The sequence below is a fragment of the Hydra vulgaris genome, chromosome 14 (genome assembly GCF_038396675.1).
Source record: "Hydra vulgaris chromosome 14, alternate assembly HydraT2T_AEP".
Taxonomy (NCBI): domain Eukaryota; kingdom Metazoa; phylum Cnidaria; class Hydrozoa; order Anthoathecata; family Hydridae; genus Hydra; species Hydra vulgaris.
Window position 1 is genome coordinate 2,672,501 of NC_088933.1, and position 27,283 is coordinate 2,699,783.

Below are 27,283 nucleotides of genomic sequence, written 5' to 3' on the forward strand. Positions count from 1 at the left end.
ATATCCATTTTGGATACCCTATTATTATCAAAAATTAGATTTATACTGCACTGAAATAACTAAACGTGTTGTGAGTTTGTACAACTGGTATGTTATGCCTCCTACTTTACATAAACTGCTACTACATAATCCTTCTATATCATATAAACTACCTTTGCCAATTGTGATATATTCAGAAAATGTACTGGAGAGTTGGAGTAAACAGGTAAAAAATTCTAGACTAAAGCACACTGTGAAAATATCAAGGTTAAACACTATGATGAATTAGATGCACCACCTTCTGGTAAGATCAAATCCAAAAGTATCAAGGATATCTTTTAGAAAACATTATCAAGGAAAACTGTTACCAGACAAAGTTATTAAATTAATTGTAATATAAAATTGTAATATAAATTGTAATAAAATAAATAAAATAAAATACAGTCAAGATAATGTCTTGAAATTTATAAAACTTAAACAAAAATTATTTTTTATGCATATAATCAACCTTAACGCACTCATAAAGGTGTATGCATGTATTGTATGTGTCCAAGTTGTGCATTGAAAAAAAATTAAATTCTTTGATCAAAAAATTATTATTTTAACATATAACATGTTTATTTATGATTTATGTCAAATGTTATTGAGATTTAACCGGTTTTTGATCATCCTGAATCACTACTGTTCACTGTTTACCATTATTGGCGCAATATCCATATTTTCCTGATTTACACAATTTTTAGTTTTCAATCACTCATTTGCTATTTAACTCCAAACATAAATTATTGTTGCTTGCAATCTTGAAAAAACTTTATGAATGAGGTTAAATTAAATAAATGAATAATTTATTTGTAAATAAATAGTTTATTTTGAAATACTTTTAAGATAAATTTTGTTTTATATTTATTTATTTTTTGATATAGTTTATATGCTAAAACAAACATAATTTATGATTTTAGGATTAAATGGACGACCTGACTCAATTTCTTTACAATCAGTGAAGGAAACCAATAAGTACATAGCTCAACAAAATTTTGTTATCCAATTACTTCCATTAGAAGTTAATTCAAATCAGTTCAAAAACAGTTCTTCTTTTATCATCAGAAATGACAAGTATTTTACAGGCTACTTTGCATTAGAATCTTCAGGTTACCCTGGGTACTTTCTCCATTCTCAATGGTATTATTATGGTGCAAAATTGGTAAAATCGACCTCCAAGTTAGAATATTTTCAAAGCTTCAGATTCGTACAATTAGGAAATAGTAAGAAAATTTATTTAAAATTTTCTATAAAGTATATATTATATATATATATATATATATATATATATATATATATATATATATATATATATATATATATATATATATATATATAATATATATATATATATATATATATAATATATATATATTTTATATATATATATATATTTTATATATATATTATATATATATGTTATATATATATATATATTATATATATATATATATATATATATGTTATATAAATATATTTATATATATATATGTATATATATATATATATATATATATATATATATATATATATATATATATATATATATATATATATATATATATATATATAGTTATTTATATTATAAAAAAAAGTTCTTCAAATGTATATTATGTTGGGTCTTAAAAGAAGCGGAAATTTCAAAAATAGTTTTAATTTTTTATTTCACTGGCTAAAAAATGAAATTTTTTAACTAAAATAAAAAATATGCATTTTAACAGAAAACTTTAATAATCTTTTTCTTAGGTGCAATTTTCTGAGAAAACCAGGAAAAAGTAATGTTGGCTCAAAAGTGATATCTTTTGATCATGCTCACTTTTTGATATAGTTATGCTAATAGGGTAAAAAAGAACCCTGTAAATTTTTTTTTCTATTTATTTGTTGCTCATTAGTTATGGTTGGTCAAACTTTTGACCTTTTAACATTTGGAAAGTCATTATTGGGGTTTTATGATTTTTAAACTAAATTTTAAGGCAATGAGACAACTGTATCCTAAGTTTCTTTTTATATTAAGGAAGTATATGTAGAACTTTCAAAAAAAAAAAAATTCAAAAAAACCAAGGAAAATGCTTTCTTAGTCTAAAATTCATAAGCTTAAATCATACATTATTGAATTTGGGGCCTACTTTAAATACATTTATCTCAAAACATAAAAGTTTCCTGCATGTTATCATATCGTTTTTGAAAAGGACATTGTAATTTTAATGGTTTAGAAAAATTGATAGGATATTGCTTACAAAAATACTTATTAGTCATCAAGCTGTCAAAAAATGTTTTCAGTAGTGTTCAAAAATCAGCCATTATGAGAAATGGGAAAGGACTAAGATTGAATGTGTATGTTTTATATTACTCCATAATACTATTCTTATAATTCAAAGAAAAAACTTGGGGGGGGGGGGGTAATAATGCATTATTGAAATAAAGTTACATCAAAAAGTTAAACTTTTTGTATATTACAACACAGCAAAATTACTAAATAAATAATTTGTCTTTATCTTCAGATGCCATTGTTTGAGTCAGTGACATAAATAAGACTTTTTAATGCTAATACACTTAATATTTAATTTAATGCTAATACACTTGGCATAAATAAGAAAAAAAATAATAAAAAACTTTTGTAACGTAAAACTTTCAAGCATTATGCAAACTCAAAACTCAAGTATGTTCATGCTTATGTCAAATTAGAATGTTTTGCAATAAATTGCGGTAGGCACCATGATACACTTTTGGTTTCTGCCTGGTAACAATTTATTTAATAAGCCTGTTTTTTAGGCGATTGGTTTGCTTTGTAGAATAAGTTTATACCTACAAAATTAAATTTATTAGTTACCATAATGTAATAGGTTAAACTTGTGAGACTATTCAAAGTAAAATTAAAAATTTGTATCTAGGTTTAATTTAAAACTCCACATATGGGGTACCTTGATACAAACTATGAATATCATTAAAAAGTGAAACATAAAGTATAAAACAAAGACAAAAGGCAAATTTTTTACTTAATAGAGAAACAAATTAATAATTATAATCCAAATAATGCATCAGAATCACCTTTCAGAAATGTCATTTTTAAGTGTCAATAAATAATGACTTGGTACTGAAATTTTTTTTTTTTAATTTGTTATTTATTTTAGGTGCCCCAAGAAGTTCTTGTGGTCTTATTACAGAGTACCGCAGAAGAGCATTTGAAAGAAAGGAAGTTCATGCCAATGTTATAAAACTTGCCCAGAGGTGGCATTGAGCCACAGATCTCGGGCTTCTGAGGCAAGAGCGCTAACCACTTCGCTATTACTGCTCAATTGGATCTTTTAGTATTATATTTACATAAATCTCTTAAAAAAATGGCTGTAAATATTTAAAAAAATGGTTTTTAGAATTGTTTACATAATTAAGTACTATTTTACTGTTTTTAGTTCCCCCACAAATGCTGTATCAAGGTACCTCAAACTTGCTAATAGAAAACAATCGCTTTATGTTTAGGATCAAGTTGTTTTTTCAATAGTTTTTTTTAGTGAAGTAAAAGGCCTACGACTTTTAGTTTACAAAATATTCGTAGTACCGATAAACACATTGATTAACATACCTTAAAACTTAGCAATTTTCAAAACTAGTATGTTACTTTGTCTTCAAAAAAAACATAAAACTCAACCCTTTGCAGACCTAATGATATCAAATGATATACTTTTTTTGTCAAAATATAGCTCTAGTAGTAACTGTTTTACCATATGAAAGTGGTTGTCACAACTTAAGGTGCCTCTACAATAACAATGTATCATAGTGTCCCATTTTCCCCTAATTAGTTTTTAATTTAGTTAATTTCCTCATTTAAAAAAATGTTTACAAAGTACAAAAATATAGAAAAGTTATATTAATGGCTGGAGCGCGAAAAAGACATAAATTAGCTTTATAACAGAGCCCTATTAGAAATGTTTCTTGGAGCCTGGGACAAAAATACATCTAAAAGATGCTACCCAGCTACCCCAGTCGAACTCGGAAATCAAACTCGGAAGCGAGCGCCCTACCACTACACCACTACCACAACTACCTGACGATGAATTTAAATTTAATACAAGGTAGTAAAAAAATATTTAACCTACTCATTGTCCTCACATTTGAGGTATGGGGGTGGTTATTTTTAGCTATTTTAGTTCCCAGACTCCAATCACCACAAATTTTTTCAAAATATTCTCGTTTGACATAAGCATGAATAAAAAGGTAAAGTTTGTCCTGGCAGCAGATATCTAAGGGCCTAATAAAAAGAAGGTAAAAAAAAAAAGGCATTCACTTGTATGTAGAAAAATTAAGAAAAATAGGGGCGCCAATCAGGGCTTCTGTCCCAGACAGCATGAAGGTTCTTGCCACCCCTGATCCTTATATGTCGTTTATTATAATGCATTAGTGCTTGAAATTCATTTTAGACTTTTTCAAACTCTTATTTCTGCAAGCTTATAGTCTCTGTGCTGTTTTAAATGAAATGGTGGTAGAATTTCATAAATTTGTACTTTATAACATCAGGAAAAGCTGAATAATCAAAGTGATTCTTGATTCCAGAACTATACTTTGTACTGCTCACCATGTAACCATCACTGACAACCTAATAAAAGTAATGAGTTTTATTAAGATAATTTAAAAAATATGGATTTTCATTAAAATAAAGTAAACGTTATTTAAATTTAAGGAGCACAATCAAAATGATCAATTTATGTTCGAAAGGTGTTTGTTTTCAAACTGAATAAAAATGAAGTACCTCATACTGCAAGGATAGTAGAACTTTTTGGCAATGGTAATTTAACCGAAATCTAGATTCTTCATTAAGGCTTTTAAAAGCAAAAAAATATTGATTTTTTTTGTAAACAATCATGCATTAAATGCTTTTTTATAATCAATGATTTTTTCTTCAGCAATTTCAATATCATAAATTGGATCAATGTCATTTGATTTATCTGGTGCTAATCTTTTTAGTTCAAATATTTGCTTAAACTTTTTAGTTCAAATATTTGCTTAAACTTTTTAGTTCAAATATTTGCTTAAACTTTTTAGTTCAAATATTTGCTTAAACTTTTTAGTTCAAATATTTGCTTAAACTTTTTAGTTCAAATGTTTGCTTAAACTTTTTAGTTCAAATATTTGCTTAAACTTTTTAGTTCAAATATTTGCTTAAACTTTTTAGTTCAAATATTTGCTTAAACTTTTACACTTTTGACAAATCGTCTCATTAGGTGATATTGATATCTGTTGCAAATGTTTTTTAGTAAAATCACTCAAAGTCAATATTGGACAGTTGGAGAATTAAAGTAGGTTACACTGCAATTAAACTAGAAATTTTTTAGTTTGCCGTTTCAATATTATATTAATATTAATTTTTTGCTGTGTTCAATATTATATTAGTTTCTATTCCTTTACTTTTAAGATCTTGCAACATAGAGAAAAAATCTTGCAACATAAAGAAAAAATCTTGCAGCATAGAGAAAAAATTTATATCTGCAACAGTAATATCATAAAACCCTGCTAAAAATTTTTAAGATGTTTTAATTGCATGAAGTATATGCCACAAACTGCTAAACGATAATAGAGTAATTCTTGCATCTACAAATTTTATTATTGAATGCAATTGTATGACACATTTTCGCTGTTAAAACTGAACAAGATATTTTCACCATTACACCATTTGAAAAACTGCACAAGATAAATTCATTACAGCATTTGAAAAACTGTACAAGATGCACCATTTTAAAAGTCAAATTTCTTATGGCTCAAAATCAAAATCAGTTGTGTCTTCAACTAAATCTTTGACAGTACTTGTTTAAGTTTGAATTACAAAGCATAATTAATTATGCTAACTAATTCAAAATAAAGATTTTCAATTACTCCAAAAAAATCTTTTAATGCAAAAAAAAAAAATCTTATAAAGTAATATTGCATCATTGCATCATAATATTGCATCATTGAAATAACATGAAGCAAAACAATTCTGATTTTTTTTTTAATTTATATCAAAGTCATGTAAACAATTTTTAACCTGCTTTTTTTGAACATAGTTTTGAGTCGGTCAGTTGATATTGGTCCGACACAATTTTGTAAAAAAGCAATGGTAGTCCAGTGTCAGCACCGGAGTTCTATGCACAATGAAATGTACATTTTACATACATTTGTAAGATTTCATTTTTAGGAGGTGATTTGCAGAACATTCGAACAACTTTTCAAACTTTTTGAATCATTAAGTAAATATTTAGGTTACTTTGTAAATCATCAGTGAATGTAACACTTGTTGAGCTGACACGTCATCATGTTTAATATTATCAAATGTAATTCTTCTTTTTTTTGCCTTTCAATTTCTTTTTTTGCCTCTGAAAGGTTTGACTTGAATTTATTGTAAATTAGTTGTAAAGAACATTGCACACTGCTAAATGAAATTCATGGGCATAATGCAGCTGGTATTCAATACCACTTAGACATCCAGTTATGGGTGCTACTAATGCTCTGTCAATGACACTTGCTGTGGTGGCCTTCTCATTAATAAATTGAAATCTGACAGTTTCTTTTCTACTTACACCACAATTTTATCTGCAGGAAGTTATTGGAGTCATCCCTAGGTTCCAAAACTTTGTTGATAAGTGTAAACTTATATTTAAATAACATTGATTTTTTATAGGTGTATATTCATCTAATGATAAAGAAAATCGTTACCTACTAAATATATGGGTGCTACTAATGCTCTGTCAATGACACTTGCTGTGGTGGCCTTTTCATTAATAAATTGAAATCTGACAGTTTCTTTTCTACTTACACCACAATTTTATCTGCAGGAAGTTATTGGAGTCATCCCTAGGTTCCAAAACTTTGTTGATAAGTGTAAACTTTTTTTAAATAACATTGATTTTTTATAGGTGTATATTCTTCTAATGATAAAGAAAATCGTTACCTACTAAATATTTCTATTGTTATTTCCGAAATCACACTTTTTTTAACTAAACCATATTTGCTTTTTATCATATAACATGGGATAGATTTTTTGGTAATATCATACCTTTTTCAGACAATGGTTTTTTAATGAATTCGCTTTTTATTATGGCATTTATGAAGAAGAGCAGAGAAGAGAATTTATCTAGAAGCTGTTTTTAAGGAGACGCTTTTTTTATGTAGAAGCTATTTATATGTTACCATTGCTAGCTTTGACACAATTTCCTTAATAGCAGTTTAACAAACATTACAATTTTTTTCCCGCACATTTCCAATCAATTTTTCACTGATTTTCAATCCAGTGTCTTCTTGTGAATGCTTCATGTCTAAATCCATTTCTTTGTGTGCATTTTTTCTAAATGACAAAGGAGCCTGCTTGTAGAAAATCCTTTGCACATTTTTTTTTACACTGTTCTATTTTTTCATTTCCTTTTTTTTTTTTTTTTTTTTATTTATTTATTTTTTTCTAAATATACAAAATGAATAAATTTTAAGACTAAAAAAAGTAACTAAATTTTTTTGAGGTAGCTCAAAATTTCTTATCACAACCTTGAAAATGTAATTATATTTATTTAACTTTTAAATTAGGGGTGTTTGATTTTGCTTTCAAACCAGTTTCAGAAAGTAGTTTCCTCTAATTTGGAAAGTGTTTGTAAATTAATTGTATTTATATTGGAAAATGTTTATTTAAATATACTTTATTATTTGAAGGCAAAAAAAATAAAACTTTCTGGGAAGTGGAAATGGATTGAATTCAATCTATTTTCAATTTGCGGAAAGTGGAAAGTATTTAAAAATTATTCACTTTTTTCAAGTTTTTACTCGGTAATAAAATTGTAATATTACTAATAATTAAATTCAACCTTACTTCCCTACACTTTCTAATCACTCTCCATTGGAAAGTCAAAAAAACATATAAACAATCTTTTTTTTTTAATTTTCTTTATTTAATAAGATATCTTTTTTACAAATAGTTCAAATAATATTATAGTCAATAGAATTAAATAGAAAAAAATAATATTATAGTCAAATAGAAAAAAATAATATTATAGTCAATATCCCTGATCGGGAAATAAAATATTTTGACAAAATGGTCTTATTGTTTAAAAATATCGTAATCTTAAAAAAATTTTCTGATAATTTGTTTAAAAATATCATAATCAAAAAAACTCAATTTCCAGCAAGTGAAAATAGATTAAATTCAATCTATTTCTACTTCTTGGAAAGTTGGTACATCGTTAAAACTTTTTTTTTATTAAAACAAAACATTATTATTATTTTTTTAATTTACAGCACATATTGGTAAATGCTACTCATTTCAATCAAAAAACTTTCCAAATTATTACATCGGTGTTGGACATGATGATGTAGTAACTATTCGACTTCATAGTATGGATGGGTTTTGCATTGTCAAACGTAAGTAATATCAAATGTAGTTTTTATTATTCAAGCTGAATAAATTATAAAAGTTAAATTATAATATAAATAAATTATAATAAATTATAAAGTTATGTTTAATCTTAATTAATTTAGTTTTATTGACATGAATTCCCTGCTCCATTTTATAGAAGAAGGGCCCTCTGCCCTATACTTAATACGCCTTATAGGTCAATGTTTTGCAAATAATGGAGTTATTTAGAATTAAAATTTCAGTTTTAACGCACTTTATTAAAGTGACGTGGTTGAAAGATTGGGGGGGGGGGGGGTAGTAAGAAATGTTATTCATATTATTTAATATTTGACATTTATCATTTATTTTTGTACTTGAGCATAAATAAGTACTTTTTTGAAAAAAGTATTTAAGTTAAAAAAAGTTTAGTTATCCGAGTTGTTGAGAGCCTCGTCTCTAATTTAACATCTATCTTTTCATGGCTATCCTGATAAAATAGATGTTAAAAAGTCTAAATTATTGATAAAATATTATGCAATATATAAAAGAAATTTTTTTTATTTCTGAATTAACCTGGATTGCAGCAGTGTCTGATTTTGCAATATCTGAATTAGGAGCATGAAAGATTGAGATAAAATTCATCACCCTCTTTACCTCAGTAACTTTCTCCTTATTCAGATTTATAAGCTCTTTAGTCTTATTGAGAAAAAGTATTAACTTAAGCCATATTAAGACCATGCATGAACTGCACTGGGCTTATGAATGTTGATAGGCATAATTTCTGGGTCCAAGAACCAAAGGGCTTACTCAATTTGTTCATGAAAATCACCTCTTATCTTTTGAAACATTCAAGGTTATAGTCTATTACTTATTTTCATCTTATCACTTATTTTCATTTTATTTTCATTTTTTTTTCGTCATAGCTTAAGAACGTTCAACTTAAAATAAATAACCTGTCAATTTTTAAAAGTTTCATTTTTGACAATTATCATTAGATGAATCTTTACTTTCATAACTTGTTTCTCTAACCAAGATCCATGGTTAGATTGCCACTTAAAGTGGGTGTTGACACCCTTCCCAATATCAACATCATGCCACTTTTCCTTCTAAAGAAAGTATTTTCAGGACCATTGGTCTGTTCAATAGTTACATTAATCCAAAAAAGTTTTGGAATAGTTTTTAACACATAATGTCTGCAAGCAAGAATCAACATGGGTTTCCCAACATGTTTTCCCAACATGTTTATATAAATATATATATATATATATATATATATATTTATATATATATATATATATAAATATATATATATATATATATATATATATATATATTTATATATATATATATATATATATATATACATATATATATATATATATATATATATATACATATATATATATATACTATATATATATATATATATATATATATATATAAATATATATATATATATAAATATATATATATAAATATATATATATATAAATATATATATATATATAAATATATATATAAATATATATATATATAAATATATATATACATATATATATATATATATATATATATATATATATATATATATATATATATATATATATATATATATATATATATATATATATATATATATATATATACCGCGTACTTTGTTTTTATGAAGCAAATTAGCTTAAATTTGTTAGCAAATAAATTATAAAAACAAAACAATAAACTTATGACTACAAATATAATAACACTCTAGTCATCAACTGCATTATAAAAGTAATAACACTATAGTTATTACATTTATAACGCACTTATAACCTTTATAATTTATTCTTTATTTAAACAATATAAGTAATCCCAAATTTTAATTGAAGTAGAAAGCATCTAGGATTACAAAAAACATATTAGAAAATGTTGTAAAAAAACTAAGTACAAACTTTTAAATTGATTTTTGTTCTTTCTTTTTAACCAAACTTTTTTTATTAGTTTAATATATTAGTTTCACAATTTCTTAAAAAAGGTTGCATAAAATTGCTTATAATGACACATTTAAAGAATTTTTTTTAATATTTTAATAAGATCTAAAAATTAAGATAAATAGAATTGGGTCGAAAACAGTAAGCAAAGCAACTATGTGCTAAATAAAATGGTTTAGGAATGGTTTAGCTAGATGATCAGCAACATAAATTGCATTTTTTAGATAGATCAGAAATATAAGTGTTTAAAATGAAAAGGTAGCATCCAGTGTCATTTTGAATAAATAGAAAAAGTAAAGCTCTTGTTAAAAGTTCTGAAAAGTATAATAGTTGCTTTTTTTTACCAAGGTCGCAATGTTTGTGTGGGGGTATTGGTATTATAGCTTCTTTTGGGTTAAAAAAAGATCTGAATGGTTTTATCATTGGACTTGAATAAATTTTATCATTAATTTTGTAATTAAATTAAAGCAAATGATGGCAATTTGAACAAAATATTGACACACTTGTCCACACATATTGTACAGTTAAAGCATGGATGAAATAAAAAAAAAAGTTGATATATTTCTATTACCAAATTTAAATCGGTGTTTTGTTAGTACCTTTTATCAATAAAAAATTTCTTCAATATTATCTTTGTTTTGTTTTTTAAGTTTCATCTTTATTTTTTTTACACATTTTTGTTTTTAAGTTCTTCCCCCTTATAAAAGGTTGTCACATTTTTAACAACTGTCTAGCCATCTTTAAAGTATGTCACAAATTTTTACACAGTCTGCACATTCCACCTACCCATGCATTTTATTAGCTTTTTTACTACATACACAAGTAAAGATAGTCAGTATTTACAACACAAGATTAACAATACAATTTTTCTTTAAAAGGATCCCAAAGTGCCGAGACAAGTTGTTTTCATATTAAAGAGAATGATAAAAAAAATATTTGGGCTAAATTTTTTTTGAGTAAAACAAAATAATAAATGTATACCAAGAAAAACTAACTTTGTTGTTTTACTTGAAGCTTGCCGTCTCCATGTTAGCCAGTTCCTTTAAGTCTTCAAAATATACGCTGCAATCTACAGACTTTATAATTCAAGCATGTCATTGAAGGATTTTTTTTTTGAATCAATATTAATTTTTTTAAATAAACGTTTATCATCAATCGTATGACTTTGCTTTAAATTTTATGATAAGCTAAGCAAAAGGATGTTTTTTTATAGAGTACAAGAACCAAATAAAATTAAGATTTTTATGATACACTCTTAAATATAGTAAATATATATAAAAAAGTTAATCACCTTGTTATTCTGAATCTTTTTTCTTTTTATGTAAACAATGTAAATTTTTTTTCTAGTCTATCTAAGTTGTTTATCGTTATGGCGATTTTGTTCTCCTATCAAAATGACAATTAACAAATAATTAATTTTTAATTGATCCATAATTGTTATTAAAGCGTTAAAAAACATTATATTTAATATTTCTCAATACATATGATATTTGGCAAGTTTTTTATAATTCCAATAACTACCAAAATTGACAATAAAAAGTTTTTTGTTAAACAATTTCAATTTTAAAATTGACTCGATAATGCTACACTTTTTGCAATCTTGACCAATAATTGTTCAATTTTAAAAATGAAACAAAATAATTCTAGTAGTAATAGTAGCTAAAACTAGTCTAAAAAATTTATTGTATTGAAATAAATGTTTTTCTTCAAAAGACTTTAGTAATTACTGAGCTAATTTCTAATTTACACTTCTACAAGTTAAATTTTACAGTGTTAAGGCTGCTTTCTTTTAGAACTAAATTTAAATAAGTTTTATCAAAGATTACTGTAGATTTTTTAACTTTGTCAAGTGATTATAAATATATAACTTTTTATAATTACACAATATAGCTCTTATCTGTTCTTGATTATATTAGAGAATTAATTAAACTTTAAGAACAAACAAATTATATGCTGCTACCAGCGGCTTGCGGTCAAAATTTAAAAAGATCAAAAGCCGCTGTTAGTGACTCACGTAGTAAAAAAGTTAAATAATACAAAATATTTTTTTTCATCAGAGTCTTATTAAGGATAATCATTTAATTACAGTATATATAGCACAAAAATAATTTATAGCAACAGACAAGCTTAAAATATCTGAAATATTTTATGAATATTTTTAATGCGAACTTCGTAAAAATAGCTAAAATAAAATAATTTAAAATAACTAAAAAACTTCTATTGTAATTTATGATAATTTATGATGAAAAAAAAAACTTTTTTATAATAATAAGTAACTAAACAAATTCTTTAGTAATCTATAATGAAAAAAAAAAAGTTCTATAGTTTGATGAAAAAAAGGATTTTTAGATTTCTTATCGAAATTCTACAATGACATCATATACTAAAACACTTTGGAATTAAATGTGCTTGAATAATTTATAAAGTCTGTAGATTGTGACGTATATTTTAAAGGCTGCAAAGAACTGGCTAACATGGAGACAGCAAGCTTTGATTAATTAAAGTTAATTTTTCTTGGTATAGGGTAGATTAGGGTAATATGAGCATGCTCAAATTGCCCAGTGTTTTCATTTGAATTACTTAGTTTAAAGTCCAAAAATAGCAGTGGTTTTAATTGCTTTTTGAATAAAAACAAAATATAGTAAAAAATTTTAATATTTTAACAATGCTAAATAATTTTCTGTAATTTAAATTCAAAAATTCTGTATTTTTATCGTTCAAAGGTTTGAGTTGATAAAATTGAAAAAATAACGAACCAATTTTTTTGTTTGTTGCTTAAAACAGTAATATTGTTTCTACAAAAGGTGGTTCAAAATTTGATCTTTTAATAATAAGTTTTATTAATAACAAATTATTATTCCAAATTATTATTCCAATTTATTATTCCAAATTAGTTTAATTGTCAGATTGGTATTTTTTTACTTAATAAATGTTATTTTTTTGAACTAATATAAAGTGCTTATATTACCAAGTGGTCTGGGTAATATGAGCACTTTTGCTACTTTGTTAAAACCTCTGTGTTTTTAAGAAAATATTTTGGGTGCCTGAATATCTATGTGGATCATGAGTAGGGATCCCTAAACATTGCTTATTCGCAAAAATTTTGGATACAGCATAATTATTTTTAAAAATATTCTGATTTTCGCTTAAGGTGCTCATATTACCCTAATCTACTCTACGTTTATTATTTTGTTTTACTCAAAAAAATTCAGTCCAAATATTTTATACTATCATTCTCTTTAATATGAACACAACTTGTCTCGTCACTTTGGGATCCCTTTAAGAAAATTTTACTTATGCAATTAATACTTTTTGGTTTTAATTCAAAATCACATGTTTGTTTGACTTAAGTTTTACTTATGAACACAAATTATGTTTACATATATCTTATTGGTAACTTATAGATATATTAAAATATATCTATAAGTTACCAATAAGATATGTGTAAATACTTTGAAAACAAATTAAAAAATTGTGAAGAAATAAAAGTTTATTATGTTGTGTATTTAATGTAATTTTAAGAAATAAATGATAAAGAAATAGAATCTTTTTTAAATAACAAATTTCTTTAGCAATGATAAAAAAATATATAATCTTTTTCAAATAGCGAATTTAGATTGCTTTAGCAATTTTTGTTAAAGATATTGTTTATAAAATTTTAACGCGGTTAAACATTCAACTTTTAACAATATAAAAATCATTTCTTAAATTTCACAATATTCAATATTTATATATAAAATTTAAGTAAGCAACATCAATAAAGTTCATCACTATAATTGTTTTATTAAAAAATAAATGGCTAACAAAAATGACATTTTTTTTAGACATTTTACATATTTATTTGATTTTATCTAATAATGTTTGACTTTATTTGGAATTTAATTTGGACTTTAATTTGGAAATTAATATAAGAATTTAAACTTTAGATTTTTAATATTGAAATTTATAACTTATGGAACTTTCAGTTTTGGCGCATTAGTTTGGGTGCTGGTCAAATGGTATGGGATAATGTCTGGGTACGGCACTGGTCGTGGAATATCCTGCATTTTTTTAATTCGAAGTACAATATATTATCAGTTATCAGTTATTCATTATCGTCAACAGACCGTATGTAATGTAAGTTTTCTGTAGTGTATGTAAAGTAGCTTTGTTGCAGTGGTTTTTGGCATCCTGTGTAATCACAAACTGGAAACTATGTGGAGTTAATTTAGATTTTTAAAAAGAACCCAAAACAGTATGCAGAATGTCATGACCTTGACACTTTGTGAAGGTGGTTTACTGTGCAAAAATAAAATTTCTGATTTTTTCTTTTTGAGTAGTTTTTCACTGTTTTTGCCAATTGAATTATTATTAAATTATTATTTCTTATCAGGCTAGAAAAAATAAAAGCATGAAATTTTTCTTATTGTATCTCAGAAAAGTTTTATCTGTTTTGTGTCGTATCTCAAGGAAAACAAATTTTCTTTATCCTGTGGTTGTAAAATCAAAGTTTGTGCTCAACCTAGTTGTTTTTCTATAGATTTTAGAAATAAGCTTTTGAAATATATGTATATATGCAAATAAAAAACAAATAATACTTACAAGATGTATGCTATTATTATGTTATATATGAATATATTATATTATGTGTGTATAATATGTGATATGCACACATATAACATGTTATCAACACATAATATGTTATAGACACACATATAACATGTTATCAACACATATAATATGTTATACACACATTTAACATGTTATCAACACATATAATATATTATATATACACATAAACATGTTATAAACACATATATGTTATACATACATATAATATTGATATATTATGAGTATTGCTATTGTTTTTTATTTTTTTACCTTGAGAAAAAGTTTGCAGAGTAAACATTTGTGTTTTTTTGTTGTTGTTGTTGTTGTTTTTAGACTTTTTAAGTCATCATTTATCAAAAAAAATTGTTTTTGGTATTTTTAGCACTTAATGGACAGTCTGATGCAGTTTCTCTTCAGTTAGTAAAGGATAGCTCCCAGTACTTGCGCCTACAAGATAATGTTCTCAAGCAGCACTCAATTGACATTTTTTCTGCTTCTTTCAAAAATGAGGCTTCTTTTCTTCTACGTGATAATTATTATTACCCTGGATATGCTTCATTCGAGTCCACATACTCTCATAAACTTTACCTTGGACACCAATCAGATACCATCAAATTGCTCAGAGAAGAACCTTTTGCTGAACTTTACAAAAAAGATACAAGTTTTAAACTTGTCCAGTTGGAAAATTGTAAGTTTTTTAATAATATAATCATAGCAGATGTACTTTAAAGGATTAGCTAACAGGAGGGCTGGTCCCTAGCAGGAGAGCTAGAAGAAATTTTGGTTTATAATTGGCATACTTAATCTATGTTTATATTTAAAAATTATGTATTTGCATTTAAATTATGCAACAAATGAGTAGAATGCATGTTCTGCCTAAATTGTTTTTTAAATGCTTTAAAAATGGCAATGTTATATGCTCAATATGTATTGCTATATATATATATATATATATATATATATATATATATATATATATATATATATATATATATATATATATATATATATATATATATATATATATATATATATATATATATATATATATATATATATATATATATATATATATGTATATACTAGAGTTGGGCACCACTACGAAATATTTTTCTTAATTTTTATAAAAAATAAAAAAAACTTCCGCTACTTGATCAAACTTTAAAATTTTTTTCATAACCAAAATAATTTTTTATTTTTTTCAAAAAGAAAAAATTTCTGTCCTTCTCTCCCATATTAGATTTTTGATATCCAAATATAAGTGACAGTTTTTTATTGTTTAATACTCTTTTTAGTGTTTCAAACTTAAGTTTACTTAGTGTAACTTACTACGCTATTTTTTTATGAGTAAATTGTAACTTAAATCAATGTCACCAGCATCTGTTCGGTAAGTTTTGTTGGAAACTGACACAAAATCTAATTTTTTGGTGTTGATTGGGTGCAAAAAGTTCATTATCGGGCATCGTTTTACTCCAACTATTTTATCATCCACTGAGCTATAGTCATGGTAGATGTAGGAGACAACTGGCAGCTTATAATATGGACGCGCAAATAAATAAAAATATCAAGTTTAAACTTCAAATGTAACAGAAATGTTTTCTGGAGCTGTCGTCTATACTTTCAAAACAAGTGCTTATCAGAGTCTTGCAATCCAGCTTGCTGGAAAGCATCTATTTTAAAAATTCTGTAGAGCGATCTGACTTGTCTAATTACCGTCCCATTAGTCTTCTTCTATCATAAGCAAGGTTTATGAGACTTAAATTAACAAACTTTCTGATAATCAATCTGGATTTCGATCTTCTCATTCTACTGCTGATTTGCAAAAACGCTTTGTAAACATAATTGGACCTGTTCTTGCAGCCAAACTCCAACCATTATCACATTGTCGTAATATTGCTTCTCTTTCACTTTTCTATAAATACTATAATGGGCACTGTTCTAAAGCGTCTCTTGTGCCATCTACTAAAATTCATTTTCATGTTACTTGTCATTCAATTAAGTCTCATCCTTTTACTGTGGCTGTTCTTAAGTGTTCTTAAGTGTTCTTAAGTGCTCCAAAAGTTATTATTCTTCTAGTTTTTTCCCTTGAACATCAGGAAAGCGAATGAAAAAAATTATGAATCAGAAAAACAAGATAAAGGAAGCGAATTCCAAGGAATTTGCTTCCTTCATCTTGTTTTTTCTGATTCATATAATTTGCAGTCTTTTAAGTCATCTGTTAATTGTTATCTTGCTCCATAAATTTCATCTTTTCTTCTCCAATAACTTCCAACTCTAATAATGGTTGTTTGCAGCTTTGTTGGGAGTGAAGATGTTGAAAAAAAAATTTTTCTATGAGAAGTTATTACAATACAGCTATATATACTTAAAAATGTCAAAAGTCAAAATTTACATTCATCAATTCTAATCATCCCTAAAACCTAAAATAAATTTTTCAAAATATGCAGAATAGCATACCGTTTAGTCGGCGTCAGGAAATTTTACTAATTAGAATTCTGGGATTGATTTTCGAACAAACAAATTTTTTTTGTATGCATAGCTGCTCTATGAAGTGTAATGTGTTTCTTATAAGACTTATGACTGTGATATAAGTTTATATTGGCATTGGAAAAAAATTTGAACAAGTTTTTTTGTTAGAAAAAATGATCCTAAAGCATTTTTTAAAAATGTTTTTTTTTTTTTAAATTTAATTTAATTTCAAGATAAAATGATGTATTGAGTGTCTTGGACAAAAAAAGGTGGAAAAAGATTTTAAGTAAAACTAAGCCTTCTTAAGAAAAGAGAGAAAATTTTAATACCTGTTGCATGATTGTTTTGTGGATACTTATTATTTACGTACATGTCTACCATTTACCATTTACGTACATATCTACTTATTATTTACGTACACGGTAATATTCAAAACAGCTACATACTACTAAAAAAACTGTTAAAACAACAAGATGCAACTGGATTGCAAATTGTCTTAGTTGTGCACTCTTTACAATACAATTTTAGAGCCTTTTTTTTTTAAACAAAATTGCAATATTTTTGTTTTTAATTCAACTGAAATAATTACAACAATGTTTATTAAATTGGGAAATTATTTTGTGTATATATATATATATATATATATATATATATATATATATGTATATATATATATATATATATATTACTTATTTTATTTTTAACGTTATGTTTTACAGGGGATCTCAACTTTGTAATAATGTACTCAAATATTTTTAATTGTTTAATCTTAAAGAGTGTCAGCCTTTTTTCACCAATATGAAAGGAATAAAAATTAAAATAGATTAGTGCAGATATTCAATACATAGTATAATTTTTTTATTTAAGTTCTATTATATTTTATATACTTTTTTATGTTTATACTTTTATATTAGAAATTTGAAAACAGCCTGAAGATTTAAGGCTGAAATGATGAAAGGCTGAAATGATGAAAGGCTGAAATTGAGTTTATTATTTGCTGCTTTTTGTTTTTACAAGATATTTTAAAAAGATCCTAAAAAACTAATTTTACAGTTTTTTGCTGTGTTTAAAGTATAACTATGCAGGATTAGAAATTTGTATTTGCTAAACAAAACAGATAATGTTCTCAATTTTTGCCATATTTCAGCATCATGTTTCTAACGAAGATGTTTCTTATAAGTTTATAATTTTTGAAGGTAAAACAGGGCTATAATTAGTTAAGTTTCTTTTGTGTAATATCTTTGGTTGTAAAATTCTAGTAACTTAAATCATATTTTGCTAGATCAACAAATCAAATAATGCCTATATACTATTTTTTTTATTTTTAATCATCAATGTTAAAATCTTTTTTTTCAAACATATGAAGCCATGTTTTTAGTTTAAAAGTTTTCATTTGTTTTTGCCATTCAGTCATTATTTCTTAGTTATTTCCAGATTTAAGAAACCTTATAAAAAATGTTCCTGGAGGTAATTGATCACTATATCTAGAATCTGATCTACAAATTCCCCAAGAACAGTACTTTGTAGGACATGTGTATGAAATTGTTTTTTCCGAATATCAATACCATAATCACTTGCGCTACATTAAGTAGTTCTATTTTTATAACACAAACGGTAGCTATTAGCTACTGAGCCTATTTTTTTTTTTTATATATATTTTCTGGATTAAAATTTATTTCTGAATTAAAATTTTCTGAATAAATTTTTGTAGATTTAGGTTGGCACTTTCCTACTATAATTAGCGCACATGAAGTTTCAAAAATACCGACATTAAACCTGACTTTTTTTTTCTTTTTTTTTTCTTTTTATAGAAAAGGAAAAAAAAATTAGAATTTTAAAATTAAGTATTTTTTGCCATAATAAAAGTCCTTCATAAGTTGATAGTATCTACCCAAACTCTCAGTTGATTTATCCAATGAAGTCCTTCTAGGTATGTATTTCAGTTTTGACATTTTATGAAACATTATTGATCATACTGAAAGATATGCCTGTCTGGGGTTCATTGCATACATTTTATCTACATAAAAGGCCTTTATTATAGCAAAATAAAAAATAAATTCTTCTTGTGTCTTTTTTTTTTAATTTTTAAAATTAAAGTAAAGAAAGTACTTAATAATGATAAAAGTTTCTTTTTAAACAGAAATTTTAAAAACTAGTTTTTTATCAATTAATTTTTTTATTTCTTTTTTAACAGTGCGTATTGGAAAGGAGTATTTAATTCAATGCAATGATTTACCACAATATCGAATTGGTGTTAGAAACCATGAAACAGCAGCTATTGTTTTCAAAAGCTTGGATGAGTTTCGTGTTGTTAAAGGTATATTTAAAAGTTAGTTAAAAAGTCAGTTATTTAAATAGTAGGAATTATATTTTTCTACTACTATGTAGGCCAGCTATGCTTAGATTATATGTTTATAAAATGGGTATATATATATATATATATATATATATATATATACATATATATATATATATATATATATATATATATATATATATATATATATATATATATATATATATATATATATATATATATATATAAACAGTAGTGGTCAAGTTGTCAAAGATAAAAATTTGCATGGTCAGCAATAGCGCTCGATTGCACCCCATTACTGTCCAAGCCTGATATATATATTTATATATACTAGAAAATTCATAGGCACTCGTGACGCCCATTTTTAGCAACTTTTTACGCTTGTAAGTGATAGTTATTTTGAGAAGTGAAGTGAAGCCGGTGAAGTGAAAGCAAAGAAATCTTATACATATTATGCATACCTAATGAGTGTTTATAAGTGAAAAAGAATTAAAATTGAAAATTTAAATGGTTTAAAACAAATGTTAAAAATAAAATATTTTAAAAATTTCATTAAAGAATTCTTTATAAACTATATTAATCTTGAGTCCCTAATAAAAAGGAAGGGGGGACATTTATTAATTTTTGGAAAATTTTCCCAAGCACCACAAGCTTATTAAGACCCCCCCCCTTCCTATAAAATTTAGAAAATAATTCTTTCATTCATTGATAAAAAACAAAAACTTTCAGTGTAAACAGGCTTTTAAAATCGTCAACCTGGTAAATCTTGATTCAGCATATGAAATCCTTTTGAAATTATGCTAAAACAGCTGTTCAAAATGCGCATTTGACGCAAGTCATGCTAGAATTAAATAGTTTTAAGCGTATTTTGTAAAAATATTAGTTTCAGATTCATAAACTGATCTTTGTTATCAAAAATACTTATATTGTATCATAAAAAAATTCCCACTCCCCCTTTTATTAAACCCCTTACCCCATCCCCTCCTTTTATTTGATCTAGACTAAAATTCCCACCCACCCTCCTTTTATCCCCCCCCCTCCCTCTTTGTATCAAGAACTTGAGAGTAAGACCATTAACGATAACGTTTTTTTTAAAAGCGAGACGTGTTATGTGCATTTGTGTTATTTATTAATTGAATTACTTAGCTATTTATTTACCGCTGTGTCTTTTATTATATTGTTATCTATTAATAATAATATACTAGCATCAATTAATTAATAAAAAATTATTCTGAAAAAAAAAAAAAAAGACTCCAATAGGAACTGAACCCGAAGCGCAAGCACCACAATCAAATTTATTAACCGCTACACCACACGATATTATTTCATCTCAATTAGTTAAAAAGTTTAAATAAAATAAATTTGTTTTGACGCATAATATTTTTTAAGTAATTAACGCGCCTTAAAATAAAACAACTTCCACATAATTAATACGTAAGCGTTACATCAGTATTACACTATCAGGGAGTCAGGGAATCAGTGACCTGGGTAAATATATATATATATATATTATATATATATATATATATATATATATATATATATATATATATATATATATATATATATATATATATATAAAATATATATTATATATATATATATTAGGGATATGACTTTTTTGCAACCTACTAGGCCTGTATCGTAATTCAATGAACTTTTATGTAAAAAGAACGAATAGATGTTTCATTTTGACATATTTTGAAAAAAGGTCACCCCAAAACCAAAAAATCGAATTTTCAATAGGTACACTTTTGTACAGTAAATGAATATTAAAGGCTGAAGATGTTGTAAGAGTCATACTCCTGTTGTTATTTTATTTATTTATGCAACATGTACTGTGATATAACAAAAAACATTATGTGATATATAATTATACAAGTATTACAAAATTAACAGTATCAAAGCGTCTAGTACAACAATATACATAACTGTCTGTGTCTATAGGCCTACTGTGTTTAGTACATGGGTCACATGATGCTCACGTCTCATAAAGAGTCTAGCGCTTATTACTTAGAATGAATCGAAGTTGCAGTTTGTCTTTCTTTCTGCAGGAAGCATACAGGTCTTGCATCACCTTGATTGCACGTTCAGCTATCTGATTTCTTCGTGGTATGTCGATGACGGATGGCTCTTTCTTATAGTGATTTTTGAATGACTGCAATGCCTTTTTGTAAGGCTTCAATACATCAGATAAATTCTTGAAGTCATTGTCATTGTACTTTTGACTACTAAACCAATGTTCTGCCCACTCATATGAAATGAACCTGCAAACCTTCTCCAAATTCTTTCTCGCTTCAGGCATAAGAATGAACGCCAGAATGGCGAGAATGGCTCTTGAGTTCCATCTGGCATTGCTCATATTAGGAATGTTCTGAAAGTGAATCAGAGGGAAGTTTCTTTGTTCTTCATAGAACCTAAACACTCTTGTTAAATGGTACAAAAACTTCATATCGTCTCTCCACCCTGATTTATCAAGAATTTCTACAGTTCCATTCACAAACTTATCCTTCAGTTCATCATACTTATTCAACAGTTCAGACACAAATGGGTATTCAATGTTTGGAGATTTGGTATCACCCCCAAGTTCTTCGTCCATCACCAGACGGAGAATCCTGTCTAGTACGTGATGCTGACAACCGATAAATTGTGGTATTGTGACACCCTTTAATTTAAACATACGTTGCAACTTCACAACAACTCCATTTCTCTTCCCAGTATTGACGTTTGTTGTATCAGTAATGATCATCTTAATTGAATTCCACAAATTGTATTCATCAATAAGTTTGGCAATTTTTTCAGCAACAGTTTCAGCTTTGCCATCTTTTAAACTCAGTGCATCAAGTTTCACGTCAGTTCTTTCATTCTGAAGTACAACTACCTGATATTCCTTATCATCTATTCGTTTGCCGTCAAAGTGTAAGGACCACTGTTCCATTTTAAGTTGTTGTATCATTTCTTTTTTTAATTTACCTGCCTCTTTGAATATGGACTTGTAAATTGCTGATTGACTTGGAGTTGGAATATCAATACCTTGTTGTGATAATACATTGCATATTTTAGCAGCTTTCTTTGTGGAAACTCCATTTGATGTAACCATACTTACAGCAAATTTACTTTTGTAGTGCTTTCTAGTTTTTTTCTGAGTGTCCTCATCATCGTCTTTATCACCGTCGTCGTCTTCATCATCTTCACTCTTACTTTTGCAGTTTTCAGATTCAGTACCACTGTCTGTGGTAGACAGGACTTGTGATGTGGAAGGTATTGCTGTTCCAGACTGGACTTTCCTTCTCTTGGAAGGGTGAATGGTTTCTTTACTTGCCACTTGTCCTGTTGAGTACCCCACCTGTCCTTTACTTTCTTTTTGTAGGTGGTATAGACGTTTATCTTCCGAGGATAACCACTGGCCATTCACTTTCGTGATGTCAAATAATGCATTGAGAACATCATATTTTCCACGCTTGACACATTCATCATAGACCTTCAGCACCTTCATAAGCTTTGCTCTTATCACTTGATCAGACACACGTGGAAAATTCAGTTTATTGTCCCACAATTTTGTAATTTCCTTAGAAATTTGGTCTATTCGTTCTTTTCTTCCTTTAACATATGCTCCGAGAAACTGGTATCTTCCTACGATCTGCAATTGAAGTGGTATTCTGGATTTTTCATCGAGTGAATGTTCTTCTACAGCCACGCTTCCTCTTCTTCTGTGTGACTCTTGAAATCTCACCAAATTTTTAGTCCAAGTCTTCTTGTTCTTTGTTACTGTGGTATGACTTTTCTTGTGAGACATCATATAATATTGTTACGACTTTACGGATAGCTGAGCGTAAATATCCGTTTAATAAAGTCGTTTAATTAATAAAATACTTTAACTGTATAGTAATCCAATTATAGTTCGATAATCCAGTCAATGTTGATAACAGTTCGATAATCCAGTCCGTATCCTAACGATAATGCTACAACTACTTATACTTCGTACACTTACAGCGTCTTTAGTTCGCTACAGTAGTTCCTTATTAGCTCAGTTACACGCAGAGTACTTCATAGAACTATTCACATTATCAACACTGAGCTCTGACAGCAGCTCGCTTATATAATTATTTAGAGCTTCCAGAATGTTCTACTAAGTTCTATAATCTTCTACAGTCTGTTACAGTCGTCTATATCACCGTGGTAACACAATGACGTCATCACATAACAATTCCAAGTATTTGCCGGCACACGGCCGTTTCGTTGCCATGGTAACGTGTGGCGTTATATTTATAAATTCATAACAAAATAATGAAATAAATAGAATTAAGCTGAGAATTAAGCTTAAGATTAAAACATCGGTCAAAAATGAATGTATAAAAATGGTAAATCAAATTTTTATTTTGGGGGTGACCTTTTTTTGTTGCAGAAAGCTATTTGGGCCTTTTTTCATGATTTTAGGTAAAAGTTCATCGATTTATGATACAGGAAACATTTTATTTGAAAAAAAATTAAAAAGTCATATCCCTAATATATATATATATATATATATATATATATATATATATATATATATATATATATATATATTTTATATATATATATATTTTATATATATATATATATATGTATATCTATATATATATATATATATATATATATATATATATATATATATATATATATATATATATATATATATATATATGTAGATATATATATATATATATATATATATATATATATATATATATATATATATATATATATATATATATATATATTTATATATATATAAATCCTCTGAATTAGGAAAAATGAGGTCGGCAATACTTTTCCGACCTCAATTTTTTTGAGGTCGGCATCAGGTCGGCAAAAATTAATTGATTCAAACTCAAAAATTCGACTCAAATTATTTTTATTAGGTGAATAAAATCAGGCCTTAGAATTAAAAGTGTTATATTTGATGTCAAAAAAGTTAACATTACCATAGATTTCTTTGACATCAAAAGTAACTTTTTTATGGCCACACTTGCCATAAAATTATTGTTTATTGATGTTTAAACCTTTTTTAAGGCTAAATGATTATAACAACTGTATTATGAACTAAACTAAAAAATTGGATAAAAAAATTAAAGTTTTACTTATTGGATTATTTTTTTTTATAAGTTTTTCAAGCTACATCATTAGTACCTTCATAAATTTAAAAAATGCAGAATACTTCACTTTTCTTTATTTTTGTCTGTTTTTGCTTGTTTTGTAAAGATTTTTTTTTTTCCTTTTTTTTTAATTTTTTAATTGTTTTTTAATTATAATATGTTTTTTTAGTATAACTTAATATGATGTGACCAACAATTTTATGAAATTTTTTTCATCTTTTTGTTTTGTAACTTTTTAATCGCTATTTTAATCAGTTCTTAGCATAACATGAATTTTTAGCGCTCAATGGACAAAGCCAGTTTGTTTCTCTTCAATCAGTCAATGATAAAGATAAATACTTACGTGCTCTAGGATTTGGTCTTAAGCTACAATCTATAGATTTTACCTCTGAACATTTTAATGGTGATGCATCTTTTAACTTACTGGAAAGCTATTATTACCCAGGCTACGTTTCTTTTGAGTCAGCAAATAACCCTGGATATTTTCTTAGACATGAACACTTTACAGTAAAGTTGCTAAAAGAAGAACCCCACAATGAAAAATACAGACGAGCTGCAAGTTTTAAGCTTGTGCGGTCTTGTAAGTTTTTTTAATGTAAAATATTTTTTTTTTTAATGCCTTAAAATGGATGTGTTAGTGCATAATCTTTTTTTAGTTAAGAATTTAGGTTTTTTAAGATACAGGCCCCAAACTAGACCTTACACTTAATAAACATATGCGCTAATTATAAAATAATACATTTGTTTAAAAATTTGGAGAAATTAAACATGATTTTTAAATTTATAAAAATGATAAAATTAAACATGATTTTTAATTTTATTATTTCTCTATTTTTATTTTTTAATACAGTTATGTAATTATAGTTTATTATATTTATGTGATAAATAATAATTAAATGATAAAATGTTGCAATAAAAATATTTTTAAAGTAATTAATTAATAAAATGTAAAGTGCAGCAATATAGATTTATATGTAAAATAAATTTAATATAAATAATATAAAAAGTCTTAATACCTCTTTTATCCATTTTATGCTTTCCTTTAAAACACTTACCTATGAAGATGTGTTTTGTTTTAATATCACTCGAAAACTTTGCAAAAATTTTTCTTAAATATTTTCTGAGAATGTTTCTTAAATTATTGTTTTTTTTTTAAAACAGTCGGTACATGTCACTTATATTTTTAAACATTCAAACAATAATATTTTCCACATTCAAACAATAATATTTTTTTTTTATTTCTATTAATATTAATTAATATATAAAAAAGTAAAAAAATAAAAAAACGTTTTTTTTATTTTTTTTATTTTAGTCTGCAAAAAAATTTTCTATTTGTTAATGAAAATTTTTCTATGACCTAACTTTTGAATACCGCTATATGTGTATGATGGATCCAGTGTATGATGGATAAAGTAGAAATCTATTTCTATAGTTCTTTTGAAGTTTAAATTATAAAAATATATATTTGATAAAGTTCTATATGCCATATAAAAATCCAAATAAAAATGCAGTTTTTTTTTTTTTTGCAATTATTTTTTTATTTTTATAGCCGTAAATCCAAGTCGATCGATTTTGAAATTAGTTTTAAAAATGAACCTAAAGAAGAAACTTCGAGATCGTTTCCATAGCAATAAAGTTTGAATGTTTTCGCCAAAAACATGGATGCAAAAAATATAAAAATTAAATAACGATTTTTATTGAATAAATTTGATATACTTTGTTATTGTTGAGTTTAATATTGAGTTTTTATTTTTAAAGCTAAAATCCTGAAGAAATAAAGAATAATGCGTAATGAAAAAAAAGTTCTTTTTTAAAGTAAAGTTTTATAATATAAAACTTTACTTTAAAAGAGATTTTTTTTTTATATTATGTAAGATTTATCGATATAAAGATATAAAGGTTTTTTAATATTAAATAAGATATATCAAAGTATTTTTAGAACTTTATAAAATATTTTTATATCTTTTCTTTAATTTGCTGAGATCGTTACGTTTACAAAAAATTCAAAACTTAAAATATTGACCAGTGGTGACTCTTTATTGCTAATAGAATATTGAAACGGTCGTAAGGGTAGTATGCGAAAAATGGTCTAAATTTATTATGTAAATGTATATATATAAGATAAGTATTCATATTCGCACCAGAATTGAACTCCGTAACTTAATGTATAATTGGTAAGCTAGTGCATATATATATATATATATATATATATATATATATATATATATATATATATATATATATATATATATATAGATAGATAGATAGATATATAGATATAGATACATACATACATACATACATAAATACATACATACATACATACATAAATACATACATACATATAGTGAGACCGGGGCTAGTTGGCCGCAGGGGTAAGTTGACGAACTGCGTTTATCTTTAGAGCCTTTCATCAGAAAATGACCAAAAATTACTC

General features: G+C 25.9%; 1 protein-coding gene across 4 annotated transcripts in view; it reads left to right on the forward strand.

Moving 5' to 3' along the window:
• LOC101235846 (uncharacterized) overlaps positions 1-26,582 on the forward strand; it is a 44,542-nt gene extending 17,960 nt beyond the window's left edge. For 2 of the 4 annotated variants that reach the window (XM_065818403.1, XM_065818402.1), the window contains exons 5-10: positions 939-1,241; positions 8,269-8,391; positions 15,308-15,613; positions 19,589-19,711; positions 25,127-25,426; positions 26,396-26,582. In XM_065818403.1, coding sequence (XP_065674475.1) covers positions 939-1,241; positions 8,269-8,391; positions 15,308-15,613; positions 19,589-19,711; positions 25,127-25,426; positions 26,396-26,487 — 1,247 coding nt within the window. In that variant the 3' untranslated portion in view covers positions 26,488-26,582. Of the gene's footprint in view, positions 1-938; positions 1,242-8,268; positions 8,392-15,307; positions 15,614-19,588; positions 19,712-25,126; positions 25,427-26,158 lie in introns of all 4 variants that reach the window. The other 2 variants (XM_065818405.1, XM_065818404.1) reach the window with 2 other exon arrangements.
• Positions 26,583-27,283: the final 701 nt, after the last annotated feature.